Below are 13769 nucleotides of genomic sequence, written 5' to 3'. Positions count from 1 at the left end.
TTCTCACATGCTAAAGCAGACAAGACCATTGAAACAAAGAGATGCTGAGAAATGGGAGAAACTGAGAAGCTGTTACCTTGATCACCATCTAACTCAATACAGGTCTTCGTGTCATCATAAGAGAGCAAATGTGTTTCATAAAAGACTGGGCTGTCCTAAGTTTACTCAACAGAAAGTATTTCTCTTTGTCTCTCTTTTTCTCTAAGAAAAGACTAGCTAGATCAGCTCGAATGCAAGAGCGAGATCAACAGAGGCACTGACTATATATCTATGTATGTATGTATGTATGTATGTATGTATGTATGTATGTATGTATGCTCAACACCATTGCAGGGAATTTCTGTTGGGGAAAAATCTAGGTGTTTAACAGAGAAATATTCATGTAGAGGCTGTTAGCTGTGAGGGGATTAGCACTTGACAAGGGTGATTTTTTTCTCCCTAATGATGGTACTTAGGAAGATAAGCCTTGTTTTGAGAACCAAGTTGACCGGTTATTAGACTGATTGTCTGCTGCTACCCACTGGTACAGCTGTACCAGCTGTTAAAATTCTTAAACATTTCTGTATCAATTGGTAAACAGCACCACTCCCAGTCCATCTCCCCTTCTCTGTGCTCCCCCTCCTCCACACCCCTGGTTAATGCATGATGGGTGGAAGGGCCCCCAGGACACTGCCCAACCTTGTGCCAGTGTCTTTTTTTTTTTTTCTTAATTGAAGTATACTCAGTTACAATATGTCAATTTCTGGTGTATAACAATGTTTCAGTCATACACAGACATACATATATATATTCCTTTTCATATTCTTCTTCACTACAGGTTACTACAAGATATTAAGTATAGTTCCCTGCACAGGAAAAATTTGTTTTTTATCTATTTTATACATAGTAGTTAATATTTGCAAATCTCAAACTTCCAATTTATCCTTTCCCACTCCCCTTTCCCCTTGGCAACCATAAGATTGTTTACTATGTCTGTGAGTCTGTTTCTGTTTTGTAGATGAGTTCATTAGCCCACTGACTGTTCTGATCGCTCAGTGCCCCTGCCATACTGCTTGCTAAATATCATGAGTATCATTCCTTCTTAGGTTGCCAAGGAAGTGAGTGCAATCATCAACTACACATGCATTTTTCTGGCTACTGAACAGTACTGCTTACTGAGCTTCATAGAAATATTTATGTAATTTTAAATATGCCTTTTATCTTATCAGCAAGTACAATTTAGACTTATGTTTAAATAAATCTATTATTATTATTATTATTATTATTCAACCGGCCTGAAAAATATCTTTTGGTGCTTCCTTAAAAATATCTCTAGAACCTGGTTGCTCACAACCTCCACTTCTATCTCCCTGTTCCAAAGCCCCGTCTTGCTAGCAGTAATGTGATGGCCTCCCTCCTAACTGGCCTTCTGGATTCCACTCTTGTTCCCCTACAGCTATTTCTCAGCCCAGCTCTCAGTTCCTGCATAAACAGAAGCCAGATCATGTCACTAGTCTGCTCAAAACCCTCCAACTGCCCCCATCTCATCCAGTGTAAATAAATTCCTAAGATCTATAGGTCCCTATCTGGCCCTATTACCCCTTTGAACTCAGTTCCTAGTACTCCTCCCTTCTTTCACTCACAGCAGCCACACTGGCCTCCTTGTTCTTCCTTGAACACACGAGGTATGCTCCCACCTCAGGCCTTTACAGTGGCTGCTCCTCTAGGGGCATTAAAGATCTTTTAGTCACTGACTATGCAAGACGGAGGCCAGCCTTAAGTAACTGGAACAGCCTTCCTGCAGTGCACTTGCCGAATATCAGTGCTGTCCCTACACAGAAGGAAACCTTGCCCCAGACTCCCCCATGGCTAATTCTTTCACTTCCTTAAAGTCTTCGCTTGACCAGGGCTTGGCATAGGGTAGGTCCTCATTAAATATTTGCTAATTCAAAGAACTGTAGTTTGTACATAAAGATTTTTTAAACATAGATGTCAGCTATACATATGGAGTTTCCTGCTTAATCAAAAAATCTAATTGATGTTTATTCATTCAAAAGAACAGCTTATACACACACATATATGTATTATGCAATTTAAGTCTCCATTATGTGTTGACCCTCTTTTTTTAACAGCTGTATAGAAAAGAAAACTATAAAAACATTTCAAGAATCTACTTTTCCAACTTTAAATTGGTTTGGAAAAATTTCAGAGCAGTTCAAATCTTGAGAGGTAACATGGAAGATAAAAATCAGTGAATTCTAAACATGATCTATATTTTATTCAAACCACAAAGCCATTTAAATCCCCATCGAACAAATTCCACCTTTGAACCTGCTCGTTCCCTTTCCTTCTCACTTTAGGCTTCCTGCCAGGAGCTAAGGATGAAGGGGATTCAGTCCTGATAAAGAAGCATCTACCATTAAACAAGATAAACAACGTGCTCTGAGATACAGAGAGCTGATGCCCAGCCATGCCATGGTGGTGAGGCGGAGTCTCAGAGCGAGGGTGCTGTTCCTTCACATTCGTGTACTTACTCTACTGCTGAGTGAGGTCACGCTGCGTGTGCTTGGGGCCGGTGACCTCTGAGTGACTGGTGTCACACCATTGCTCCGGATGCTCTTTGGAGTCCCAGGACCAGCTTCCTGGTCATTGAGATCTGACGAACCGGTGCTCCCTCTAAATGAGAAAGAATATTCTGACTTTAACGCAGAAGCACAACAGTAACCAAAGACACAGTCAAGGTAAAGCTTACCAGATGACGATGGTGACATTTATGGCCACACTGGGTGAGACAGCAATTATCATGTTACCTTCATTCTCCAAGACCTTCAGGGGCTCCCTGGGTTCAACCCCATTTGTCTGACTCCAGGGTCTTTGTAATTAAACTTCACCCTCCCTCTCCAAATTTTTTCTCCACTGTTCACCAGCATTCTCCCAACCAGCCCAGGTTCCTCACGATTTTTTCAACTCACCACGCTCATGCTCCTACTTCTAACGCTTCTGCTCACGTTCTCCCCACCTGATATGCCCTATTTGCCACTCTCTGTTTACCCAAATTTTCCCCATCCTTCAAGGGCCAGATGAAGTCCAGCTTCTCTCATCACACCTTTCCTGTCTATCACAGGCCTGTTCGACCTCTGCTCTACTCAGTACCTATTCACTTAAAGTCTTTGCCAAACTGTGCAGCAGTTGACCACACAATGTCTTGCTGGGCTCCTTACCAGACAGATCCTCTTATGTGGGCCTCAGTACCTCTTTCAACTGTGAGTTCCTTGGGGACAGAGTTCATGACATATTTACCGTGGTATCTCCAGCACCTTTATGATATCTTGGTGCAAAGGAGGCACTCAGTACATATTTAATCAGAGATGGGAAATTATATTTTATTTCTCTGTGTTGTTTCAGAGACTGACTCATGGTGCACATTTAATAAATATAGGATAAAAATAATGACATTTTGTAAATGGGTTTGATTTACTTTCATGTCTGCTAAAATGGATTCAATTCCATTCAACAGTGATTAATGAAAAGATAGTTCCTGCCTTGAGGTGATCACAATTTTCTTATTAAGTAGAGCTTCATAAGTAAGTAAGTTTTGGCAAATGAGAGTTTAAGAGAAGTGTTTGTTCTTATTTGATTCTTTGCTCTCAGTGAGCACAAAATATGCTAAATGGTAAAACATAAGCCTTCATGAATTTTACTCTTTAAGTTAGTATTTTAATCAATTTTAAGTGTACCTATAATAATAAACATCTTATTGTTAAAGCACAGTTGTGATCATTAATAGGAATTAGAGCTCACAGCTGAGCCAATCAGAGGAGAGACATAGGAATAAAGGAAGGGCATTAAAAAAAATGTCTGATGGTGCAGGGGTCACTGCTAGAAGATAAATCTGGCAGAAGAATCAGCAAGGACCACCAGAGTTGTCAAACACAGCTCATAAGTTTTTTCAAGGTTCCAGAGAAGCCACCAAAATCAAACCTGTCCTGATGGATATGAACAGCTGCTACCACCCTCGATATATTATGCAAATGGAAGCTGCATTTACTGAGTATTTTCTAGGTGTCACTTTCCATTCCACAACATCCCTGTTTAAAAAAAAAAGGTATTAACATTCTTATTTTAAAGATGAAGAAACTGAGTCTTGGAAAGGTTGAACAATTATTCCATACGTACGTGCGTGCGCATGCATGTACACGACACAGTTAGTATGTGATAAAGTCAGGATAAAAACAGAATTGTCTGCCTACCCAAAGCCTGTGCTCATTTTAGTTTCTCTAACTGCTTATTCATCACTTCACCAAGATCAAATTGTCACAACCAGGCAGGTTCTACCTGGACAGAACATAGAAGAAGAATGTTCTCAAGAAGAAAAGGATCAAAGAGCTGGGAGTTAGTTTCTTGGAATCTGATTAAGAGAACTATGAAAGTTTTCTGGGGAGCATTCCTTTGATACAATACAGAAACAGTCCCTGGCTGCTTCTTTCTAGAAGTGGCACTCTGAATAAATTATAGTACTATGGACTGCTCAAAAGGGGTCTCTGTGTCTTTTGATTCTGACAAGAAAATACAATTTTGTGATTAAATAGATGGATATAATTTGAGGTTCTAAGTTCCTTGATTTTCCTGAGCCTTCCTATCTGAGATGTTCCATTTCTACATTTGACAACAGTTATCTACATTCATACCTTTCCAAGTAATGGTGCTCATCTTGGAAGTCCAACTGAGAAGGGGCTCAGAGACCCACCCAGTGATGCTGCCCTGTGCCTGCAGGTTCCCTACTCTCATAACACTACCAGAAAAATCTCTCTCCTTACTGTTTTAGGTAAAATCTCCCTGAAAAAAGAAAGGCTAGGACTGAATCTTGCAGAAATGAGCCAAAAAGTTATGATCCAAGGGGATTTATGTGGGTGTCACTGCTTGTGTCTGTGCTGAAGGTCCTCCCAGACCTGGTGCTTTTGGAAAAGTCCCTATCATGGATTAGCCTTGCTAAAACCCAAAGTCCTACTTATGTAAGAGCTCTGGCAGAAGCTGATTAATTGTGGTAATGACATTCAAGAGGCAATCCTATAATAAGGGAAAGTCTTGTGATCATAAGTCAGTGACTGGAAATTATTGTTGCCAGAGGCATTATCTCAAAAATGGCATATACTTTCCCATTTGTTTCTGACATTTACTGTGAGCTTCTTAAAAATATTTTCCTCTCAGTCAAATGTTTTGGTTGATTAGACTAAAAAAGATTTAGTCTAATGAAGCAGAATACCATAAATATTTGGGTGCCAATTCTTTTAGATGTTATGTAAAATATGACATAAAATGCATGAATCTTTGCCACTTAAATAGGAAGAGGATAAAAGCTTCCTCAAGTGTAAATGAGGGAAGTTTAAAGTTCAATTAAGAATGAGCTATTTTTGATCCCAATATCACGCTATTGATATTTAAATCAGAAGTATTCAAAATCAGTGCCAACAAATCTTAAAGCTAAATTTTGCTTAGGGGGAAACTGACAAGAAAGAGACATATGTACCTCGTTCTAACAGGGCCCAAAGTGTGGGGACTATGACACTGTCTGGGGAGCTTGGAAATTCTGAGTTACTTGAAAGACACATTTCCTAGGGTAGGAAAATGTTTCATTTACTTCCCCTCACGAGACTTATTTTTTAAAAGCCTTCCATTTTGTTATCCCTAATTTCATGCTGGTCCCAAATCTTGATAATGGCTTCCTAGATAGATCCATGTTTGGATAAAGGAGCCAAGGCTAGGGGACAGAGACTCTAACTTAACGAGTTGCCTTCCTGGTTTACAGAGCACTCTCCCAGGAGTTGTAGCCCAGAAAGAATTTCCCAGGGTCCAACCTTCCCAGAGCGGGCTGACAAGGTTGGTCCTGTGCCCGTCTGGGTAAATGAATGCTCCCCAGAAGATCAGCCAAAGCAGCATTAATCTGAGAGACACTACACTCACTGGGACAGTGAGGCTAGTGCTTAACATGACACAGAGACAGCGTGATCTCCTTTCTGCAGCTTCTGAGCTTTTCTCCCTCTGTTAGTGATTTCAGATCTGAAATAAACATGTAAGAGACAGGCAAGGGAGGATGTAGATAGAAAGTGACTGAGCCTGTTAAATAGGGAAGAGATGTTAAAAACAAGAAAGAAAAGGGGAAAAACCTTTTGGCTCAACCTTCCAGTTTTTGGTGATCCCCAAATGCTATGTCTTTATCAACACAGTTTTACACAAGATCAGTGGCCTTCACCCTTGCTTGCACATCAGAAACTCCGAGGGGCATGCCCAGTCCACACCCAGGACTAATCACATCAGACTCTCTGAGCATGGGCTCTAGGCATCAACATGTTTTACCATCACCATCCTCTCCTACCAGTGATTCCAATATGCAGCCAAGGCTGAGAAACACTGGACTAAACTGTGGATTTGTTTAAATTCATTGATCTCCGGCATCCCTCTAACCAACTGCCTTGTCCCCTCCTCTCATACCACAAGAGAGCTGAGCTGTCCTCACAGCTCAGACTGTGATGGACGGAAGGACACCTTCTGTGTTAGTGAGTCAAAGTGTGGCACCAGGGGTCAGGAAACTATGGCCCCTGAATAGAATTGGGCCACCACCTGTTTCTCTACAGCCTGTGATTTAAGAGTAGTTCTGACATTTTTGAGTCATTGAAGAAAAAGCCAAAGAAGACTATTTTGTGACATGTGAAAATTACATGAAATTCCAATTTGAGTGCCCATAAAGTATAATGGTTATGCAGACATGCCCATTCACTTATGTATTGTATATAGTTGCTTCCATGCTCCAACAGCAGGGTGAGTAGAGACAGAGACCATATGACCCACAAGGCCAAAAACAGTAATTATCTGTACCGTTAAAGAAAAGTTGCTTGACCCCTACGTATGTGCCCAAGGTCACAGGCACAGGAACACACAGATGTGCATGCCTCCATTTAAAAATCAAACTGTTTAGAGAGGTCAGCACATCCCAAAGGAATGAATTCCTGCTATTGGGTGCATGTGTATAGAGTGAGTGAGTGAGAGAGAGAGTGTGTGTGTGTTATACTCAGGCACAAATGAACCCTCCTAGGCTCTTGGACGCTGAGTTAGGGAAGCAGAGAAATCAGGAAGAAGTGGAAATTAGGCAGTTTCTCTAGCTGCAGTTTCTTCTGAAGCCACTGGCTTTCTGGCTTTCTGTGCCTTAATTACACATATTTTCCTTCCTTTTCCTTTTTGGAGCAAGGACAAATATAAGACAATGTCTTAGGCACTCAGTGAAATTTTTGTTCAATGAATCTCAGTGCTAAATATATAAAGAACATTTATAATTCGATTTACTAAGACAAAAGCTGATTTCTTCAATGGTTTTAAAATGTTTAGGGTTTCCTTAAAGAATGTTTCCTTTAAAAAGACTCTCTAAAATAGAGGAGACAGTCACCAAGAGTAGGGGATTCTGCCTGGGTATGAGGAAAAAGAACTTAAAAACAGGTGGACAATATTTACGTCTTTTATCACGATAATAAAATCCCCATCCCATGTCTTGCTTCTAAATAATGACTCGAAGTCAGTTGGAGGAAAGGCCAGTAGCCATGAAAAATCTTGGGTGGACAAGAAATCAGGAGCAAAAAGAAAGTCAATTGCTCTCCACCACAGACACCAAGGAAAGCAAGTGTTTAGCAGAACTTACTTCTGACTAACTAAATGGAACAAGTACTTCCTCTGTTCTTAGCAGTTCAGATTTGCTAAATTCTTGTTCCACCTGGAATGCTATCTTGCTCATAAGAAAAAAGTCACCAAGGCAGCCAAAGCCATCCATATTGTGGTCCAATTTAGCTCTCCATCTCATCTCTTGTAAACCACATTTCAATTTACACTCTAGAAACCCTGAACTATTTGTTTTCTAGCACATGGAAAACTGTTTTACGCCTCTTTTCCTTTGCACTTTCTATTCCCTTTGTCTCAAATGTTCTTACCTTTCTTCACCTGGCCAAGTCTTCCTTACCCCTCAAAATTGCTTAGGGATCATCCCCACGAAGCTTCCCTGAATCCTCTGAAAGGTTAAATACCTGTCTTCGGTTTTCCTATAGCACACAGATGTCTTTTTATCACAGTACCATATTCTTGAAATTATTTGTTTAGCCATCCCAATCTTCCCTGACAAATGGGAAGTTCATGAAGGGGTGGAAAAGTAATGTCTAAGAAATTCCACATTTACCGCTTGGCACATAGTACTAGGTCAAAAACGTTGGCAGAACTGTGTGTGAAGTTTATTTGTAGAAATAACATGCATAGGTGAGCAAGTCATCTCTCTACTCCTCAAGAAGAAGGCAGGCTATTATTGTATCTTAGCTACCCTGAGAATGTAGCATGTCACCTGATGCATCTTAGGTAACAGTGAGTAAAAGAGAAATGTATCGTATTGGAGGAGGGAAATGTGTTAAATTTAGTTCATAGAAATAGAACATTATAAGGCAGTGAATCTTCGGGAAATGATTGGAGAAATGACAACACGAAGGAGGCTTCGGGCTTACAATCCCTTGGCCACAAGAATGAGGCAAGTCAAGAACCCATTTGTAGTACAACCTAAGTGCAGTGTCAAGGGTCTGGATGAACTACTGAGTCTCCACACTGCCTCACATTATTGACATTATAATCAGAAAAGTCACATGTATGTAAAGAACATGTAAGTCAGGGGCTGAGCAACTGGTGGCCTGACAAGCTGTACCTTCAGAGGAGGTCTGAGAGCAGTCAGGGAGGGATGTCGTAGCAGACATCAGTGACCCCACTCATCTCCCCTCGGCACTCACCTCTAACCATAGAATATATATACATATATACACATATATATGTACACAATATAATGTGTATACATACATTACATATATACACACACATACATTATACATGTGTATATACATACATATATACACGTAGTGTCCCTTTTAAAAGCTAGCCTGAAATATAAGCCAAGATAGTTCATCCAGAGTCTCCGTGAGGCTGAGCAAAAACAACAATGCTAAGCTAGTTGCCTATAATCTCTAAATAATTTTGATCACTGTCTGAGAACCAGGAGTTCAGCAATCAAAAATAAAAATGATATTTTTTTAATATAAAGTTTTTGTGGGACACCATAGGGATCTACCCCAAGGGAAGTCAAAGGAAACTATTTCAAGGACAAATGCAACCAGGTTTTAAAGGCTTTTTAATCATAAAGGGAATATATGTACATTCTGGAAAATAGTGAATACAGTGATAATCTTTTGATGGTGCATAATAAATGATTTCTTTTATGCTTATTTTTTTCTGTGCAGTTTTACATCAAGTGACACTAGTTTGCAGGAATGCTATCGGGAGAAAGGTACAGGTGTGGAGAGTACCTGCATCTCAGTGAAGCACGAGGGTAGGTCTTTCTTCTCATCGCTGCCTTTCATAACGTACTAATCATGAACATGAGCCTTGACTTATGCACCACCAGGATAAAGAAAATCAAGCCTGATATGAAATGACTACAGTCTTGGCTATCCTTTTGATTTCTCTTTACTTTTGTTGACAAGGTGATAGCTCTACGCACAGGAGATGTGAGAAGCCTCCCACTGACAATGTGTTAGAGATGGTGGAACTAGAAAGAAGTGGAATGTACGGAAATTCTCTGAGGCAATTCAAATGAAAGGATTATTCATTTTTAAAAAGCAGCAAGGAACGTCTATGACACTTAGACCTTTCTTTTTCAGAAGCTTAAACAGAAAAACATCAAGAAATCAATGAAAACAATTTCTTTTCCCTGGTCTCTCCATTTGCACTGCAGCCCTGAGTTCCAAAACATCATCTCATCTGTGGAAATAACACAGAGGATTTCAACAGCTGTAATTCAGAAGAAGGGTAAGAACTTTCTATTCAACTAAAAAATATCCCCCTGGCTTTTCACGTTATATGTTAGGAGATCTCCAAGAGATACTACTTTACAGGTACCTAGAAGCACTATCTGGATGGAAATAAATCAACTTTATCCACAGGCTACCCCACTGCCCAGTCTGTATGTGTCTTACCTGTCTGAACCCGGGGCTGACTTTAAACTCCGAAAATTTTGGCCATCTAAGTCCAAGCTGTAGCTCCGCCCACTTTCAGTTTTTGGAGTTATGATTTCTCCTCTGGTTGCTGATCTGAACTTGCTAAGAAGAAATCTGAAATTATATATATATATATATATATATTTTAATTTAAAAGTAAGATAAGAAAGAAAGCTTTTAAAATATCATTTTAACAATATTATTTCTCAAACTTTTAGCTGTAAATAGTTCTTGTGTTTTGTTGTTGTTGTTAGTGGAGGTACTGGGGATTGAACCCAGGACCTCATGCACGCTAGGCATGCACTCTACCACTGAGCTATACCCACCCCCTCAACAGTAAATAATTTCCAATAAAGCAGACGTGGGGCTGATAAGTTCTGGGGAGTTCCCAGTGTGTCTGCAGTATAGCGTCAAAGGCAGTGGTAGAGGAGGTTAGGACATTCTCCCAAGGTCATACCTCCTGCTCGTTTTTCAGGCCTCTGTCCCTTCTAAGAAAAAGACCACTGACTTGGGAACTCAGCACTGTCACCTGAGAATGGCAAAGCATCACCGGGGCTGAGCCTGTTGACAGGATGCTGAGAAAAGGGAGCTTGAACGCACCTTGCTCAGAGAGGGGAGCTAGGATGACCCTCTGGGACAAGCCGAGGTAGTCACTTATTAGACTTCAGCTCCACGGAGAGCAGCAATTCTGTTCCTCTTGTTCCTGCCGGGTCCCCTGAGCTAACAATGATGCCTGGCACACACTAGAACCCAGCCAATTCTAGTGGAACGAGTGACTGCACCCATGTCTCTGGGGTAATAAGTTTGAACCATGGGAATAGCTCATACCAGATGAAATCCAACTGAAGGCCCGTTTCACTAAATTACTTGGAACTTAAGCAAAAATAGCTTTTCAGAAACCAAGATTCAAGTCGCGATCCAGGCTACTGAACGCCCAAAACATGAGTCTTTACAAATGTACTTTAATAAAAATCCAAAGCTATCTTCTTTTTGTGATGCTATTGGGAGAGACTGGTTTATTTACATTCTTGTGTAAGAGGGGCTTGGGGTCAGAGTGCAACAGAATAAGGGATGCCCAGGCAAAAGGCATTGTGGGAGTCCCGAGGAGTGGCAAATGGGTTTAGGCTTACGGTAGGAAGGCTCAATACATGGGACGTATGGTCACTCTAAGCTATCTTTCCCATTCATCTCCGCTAATTAACAAAGACATGGTTACTCATGAATGTTTGAGGTAAATGACATTTAGGTTTTATTTCTACTCACAGTTCAAGATTCTTAAAACAAAACAAAACAGACTTTCTGTAGAGACAGATGAAGGCTCAAGCAACAGCAGCCTCCCACACTGGCTTCTGCTGAGAGAACAAAGCAACACTACCCCAAAAGGGCCATAAAGTGACTCGGTCCAGATTAGGACTCGCTACCTCAACCACAACCACCAGCTGCCTGAGAAACGTGGAGTGCAAAACACAGAGCTGTGAGGCAGTAGCTTGCCTCCTGCTCCCCATGTCCCAGAGCCTCCCTGAATCTTGCTTCCCTGGGTGCCTCCCATGCCAAGTCTCAGCACTTGGCACGTATATTTGCTTCCTGAATTCAGTTAGTGAGGGGGCCAAATGATTTCCTCCTTAAGGAGGCCTGCATTTTAAACAGGGGACACAATGCTTTCAGCTCAATGAAGAAAGCCTTAATCTGGATACTTCACACATCAGCACTCAGGTTGGGCAGGGAAGGGGCTGACATGCTACCACAAAGGCAGTTGTCACCTCTTTATAGACAAGACGGTTCCTAACACGAAACTTACCCAGAAGTAAAAGGAACCATCTGGTCCAAGATCAGATACATCAAATGAGAAGGAAAAAAAAAAACCCTCTTACATGTTCAGGTCAGAGGGGACCTTTATCTCAAACCAAAGTAATTAAAACTGCATTTCCTGAGGAGAATGATGGAAGAACGCTACCTCAGTCAAGTCTCCGACCTTCTCTGGGTCACTTAAGTGACGTGAGACTTGAAAAACTAAGGAGTCGATTTCAGAAGTGACTGGACTAAAGACCAAAAATTACCCTGAAAAGGCTGCGTCTTACCCCTTTCTCCTGGGTGCATCATGGCTGGCCTTCTGCCCAGCAGGTGAAATGTCTGACTTTTCTGCATTCTGACGAGTTAGCTCTTGGCTTTGTATTTCTTCAGCTCCTCATTAAAAACAATCAGAAGACAAATTTAAATACAAAGTGGCTAGAAATGAGAGCAACTTTCTCTTCATTCACTTGCTTACATTATCACCAGACAGAGAAGTCTAAATAATCGGCAATGATGTCCCCATCCCAAGTTTTGCAGTCACATGGTTACTTCACATCTGTTGAGTGGTCCAGATTTAAATGAGGACTAAGATCAGGACTCATCCATGGGGGATTTGCTGAGATAAGCTTTCTAGGGATGACTGCTGTGGAGGAACTAGACATCTTCCCTCTACAGATATTTTTAGGGCAGGGGAGCCTGGGTTCATGAGAACTCCAAGTCCCTAGAGGCTGAACTCTAGCGTGGGATTCTAGAAACGATATCCTGGTTTTGGAGCACATTAGCCAGACTTCCCAGGAAGGCGAGCACCTGTGTACACACCTCATGACTTGAGAGACAGTGTACACTCCAGAAGGTGCTGTGGTTTCAGTGGAGAAAGTGGCCACAGTGAACTGCTTAATTCTAACTCCACCCCACTGTCCCTCTGTGGCATCAGATCTGATGCTACCCATCTGGGAAAGTCCTTCCTTGCTGGTGCGACATCCAGAAGTGCAGGCCCTGGAGTCAGTTCCAAGCCTCCCAGCTCTATCCGCCAGATTTAAAAATAAGGGCATTTGTCTCCAGTATGTGAAAGATGAGATGCCCTAGGAACAGACCAAAAGATGCCTGCTCCACCTTTACAACGGCGTATATGAGAAATACGATCCTAAACACAAGTTTCATTCAATATTTAACCAATTAAATTGTAGTCTGGCTGCACAAAATAGCATTCTCAAGGTGGGGTATTATTTGCATTTGGTGACAGTATAATTCTTAATTGAGTGAAACTGTCCTGTGCATTTAAGACCATTGGCCATCATTAAATGCCATTAATTCCCCACCCCCGCCCAGTTATTGGGACAACCAGAAATGCCCCCCGAATTTCTAAATGCTCCCCTAGCTTGAACAGGGCGGGGTGCAGTACACAATATCACCCCTTGCTTGAGAATCACTGGATTAGAAAAAGTAACATTTAAATGAAATCTGAAATACATCCTGTTGAAAAATCAAGGATTGCTTTCACAGTGTGAATCATGTAATTCATCTGTCTTATGTCACTTTCTTAAATGTTTAGTAAAATATTGGAAGTACATTCAGGAAAAGAACTGTCTGTGATGAAGATAAACGCCTCCTCTGAAACTCATGCTACCGAGTTTTGAAATGACCTAAGGGAATCGGGAAATTTAACTGTGCTCATCTGCTACATAACAGAGGGAAGTTATCTAGCCCACCAAAGTGAAGATTAAAACAGTTTTGCTTTAGTTACCTGGACTTCTTCTTAAGATGGACTGTCGTACAACATCGGTGCCCAGAACATTGACTTGCTTGAAACGCTTTGCCTTTTCTTCAAAAAACCATTCACCAGTTACAATCCTTAGCTGCCTACTCAAGGGAAAAGAGGAGAGCATTGAAATTCAATTATTTAGCCAAATAATAAGCTCTCAAAAATCCCTA

The 13769-nt window shown here is 41.2% G+C and overlaps 1 protein-coding gene across 5 annotated transcripts in view; it reads right to left on the bottom strand.

Moving 5' to 3' along the window:
* Positions 1-13769, bottom strand: part of SYTL5 (synaptotagmin like 5) — a 215836-nt gene that overhangs the window by 34501 nt on the left and 167566 nt on the right. For 4 of the 5 annotated variants that reach the window (XM_045512502.2, XM_045512503.2, XM_045512505.2 and 1 more), the window contains exons 4-7: positions 13582-13697; positions 12125-12230; positions 10026-10160; positions 2514-2655 (exon numbers count right to left, since the gene is read on the bottom strand). In XM_045512502.2, coding sequence (XP_045368458.1) covers positions 2514-2655; positions 10026-10160; positions 12125-12230; positions 13582-13697 — 499 coding nt within the window. The remainder of the gene's footprint in view (positions 1-2513; positions 2656-10025; positions 10161-12124; positions 12231-13581; positions 13698-13769) is intronic. The other variant, XM_045512506.2, reaches the window with a different exon arrangement.

This window comes from Camelus bactrianus, chromosome X, assembly GCF_048773025.1.
Source record: "Camelus bactrianus isolate YW-2024 breed Bactrian camel chromosome X, ASM4877302v1, whole genome shotgun sequence".
Lineage (NCBI taxonomy): Eukaryota > Metazoa > Chordata > Mammalia > Artiodactyla > Camelidae > Camelus > Camelus bactrianus.
This window is presented reverse-complemented; position numbering and strand designations above follow the sequence as displayed.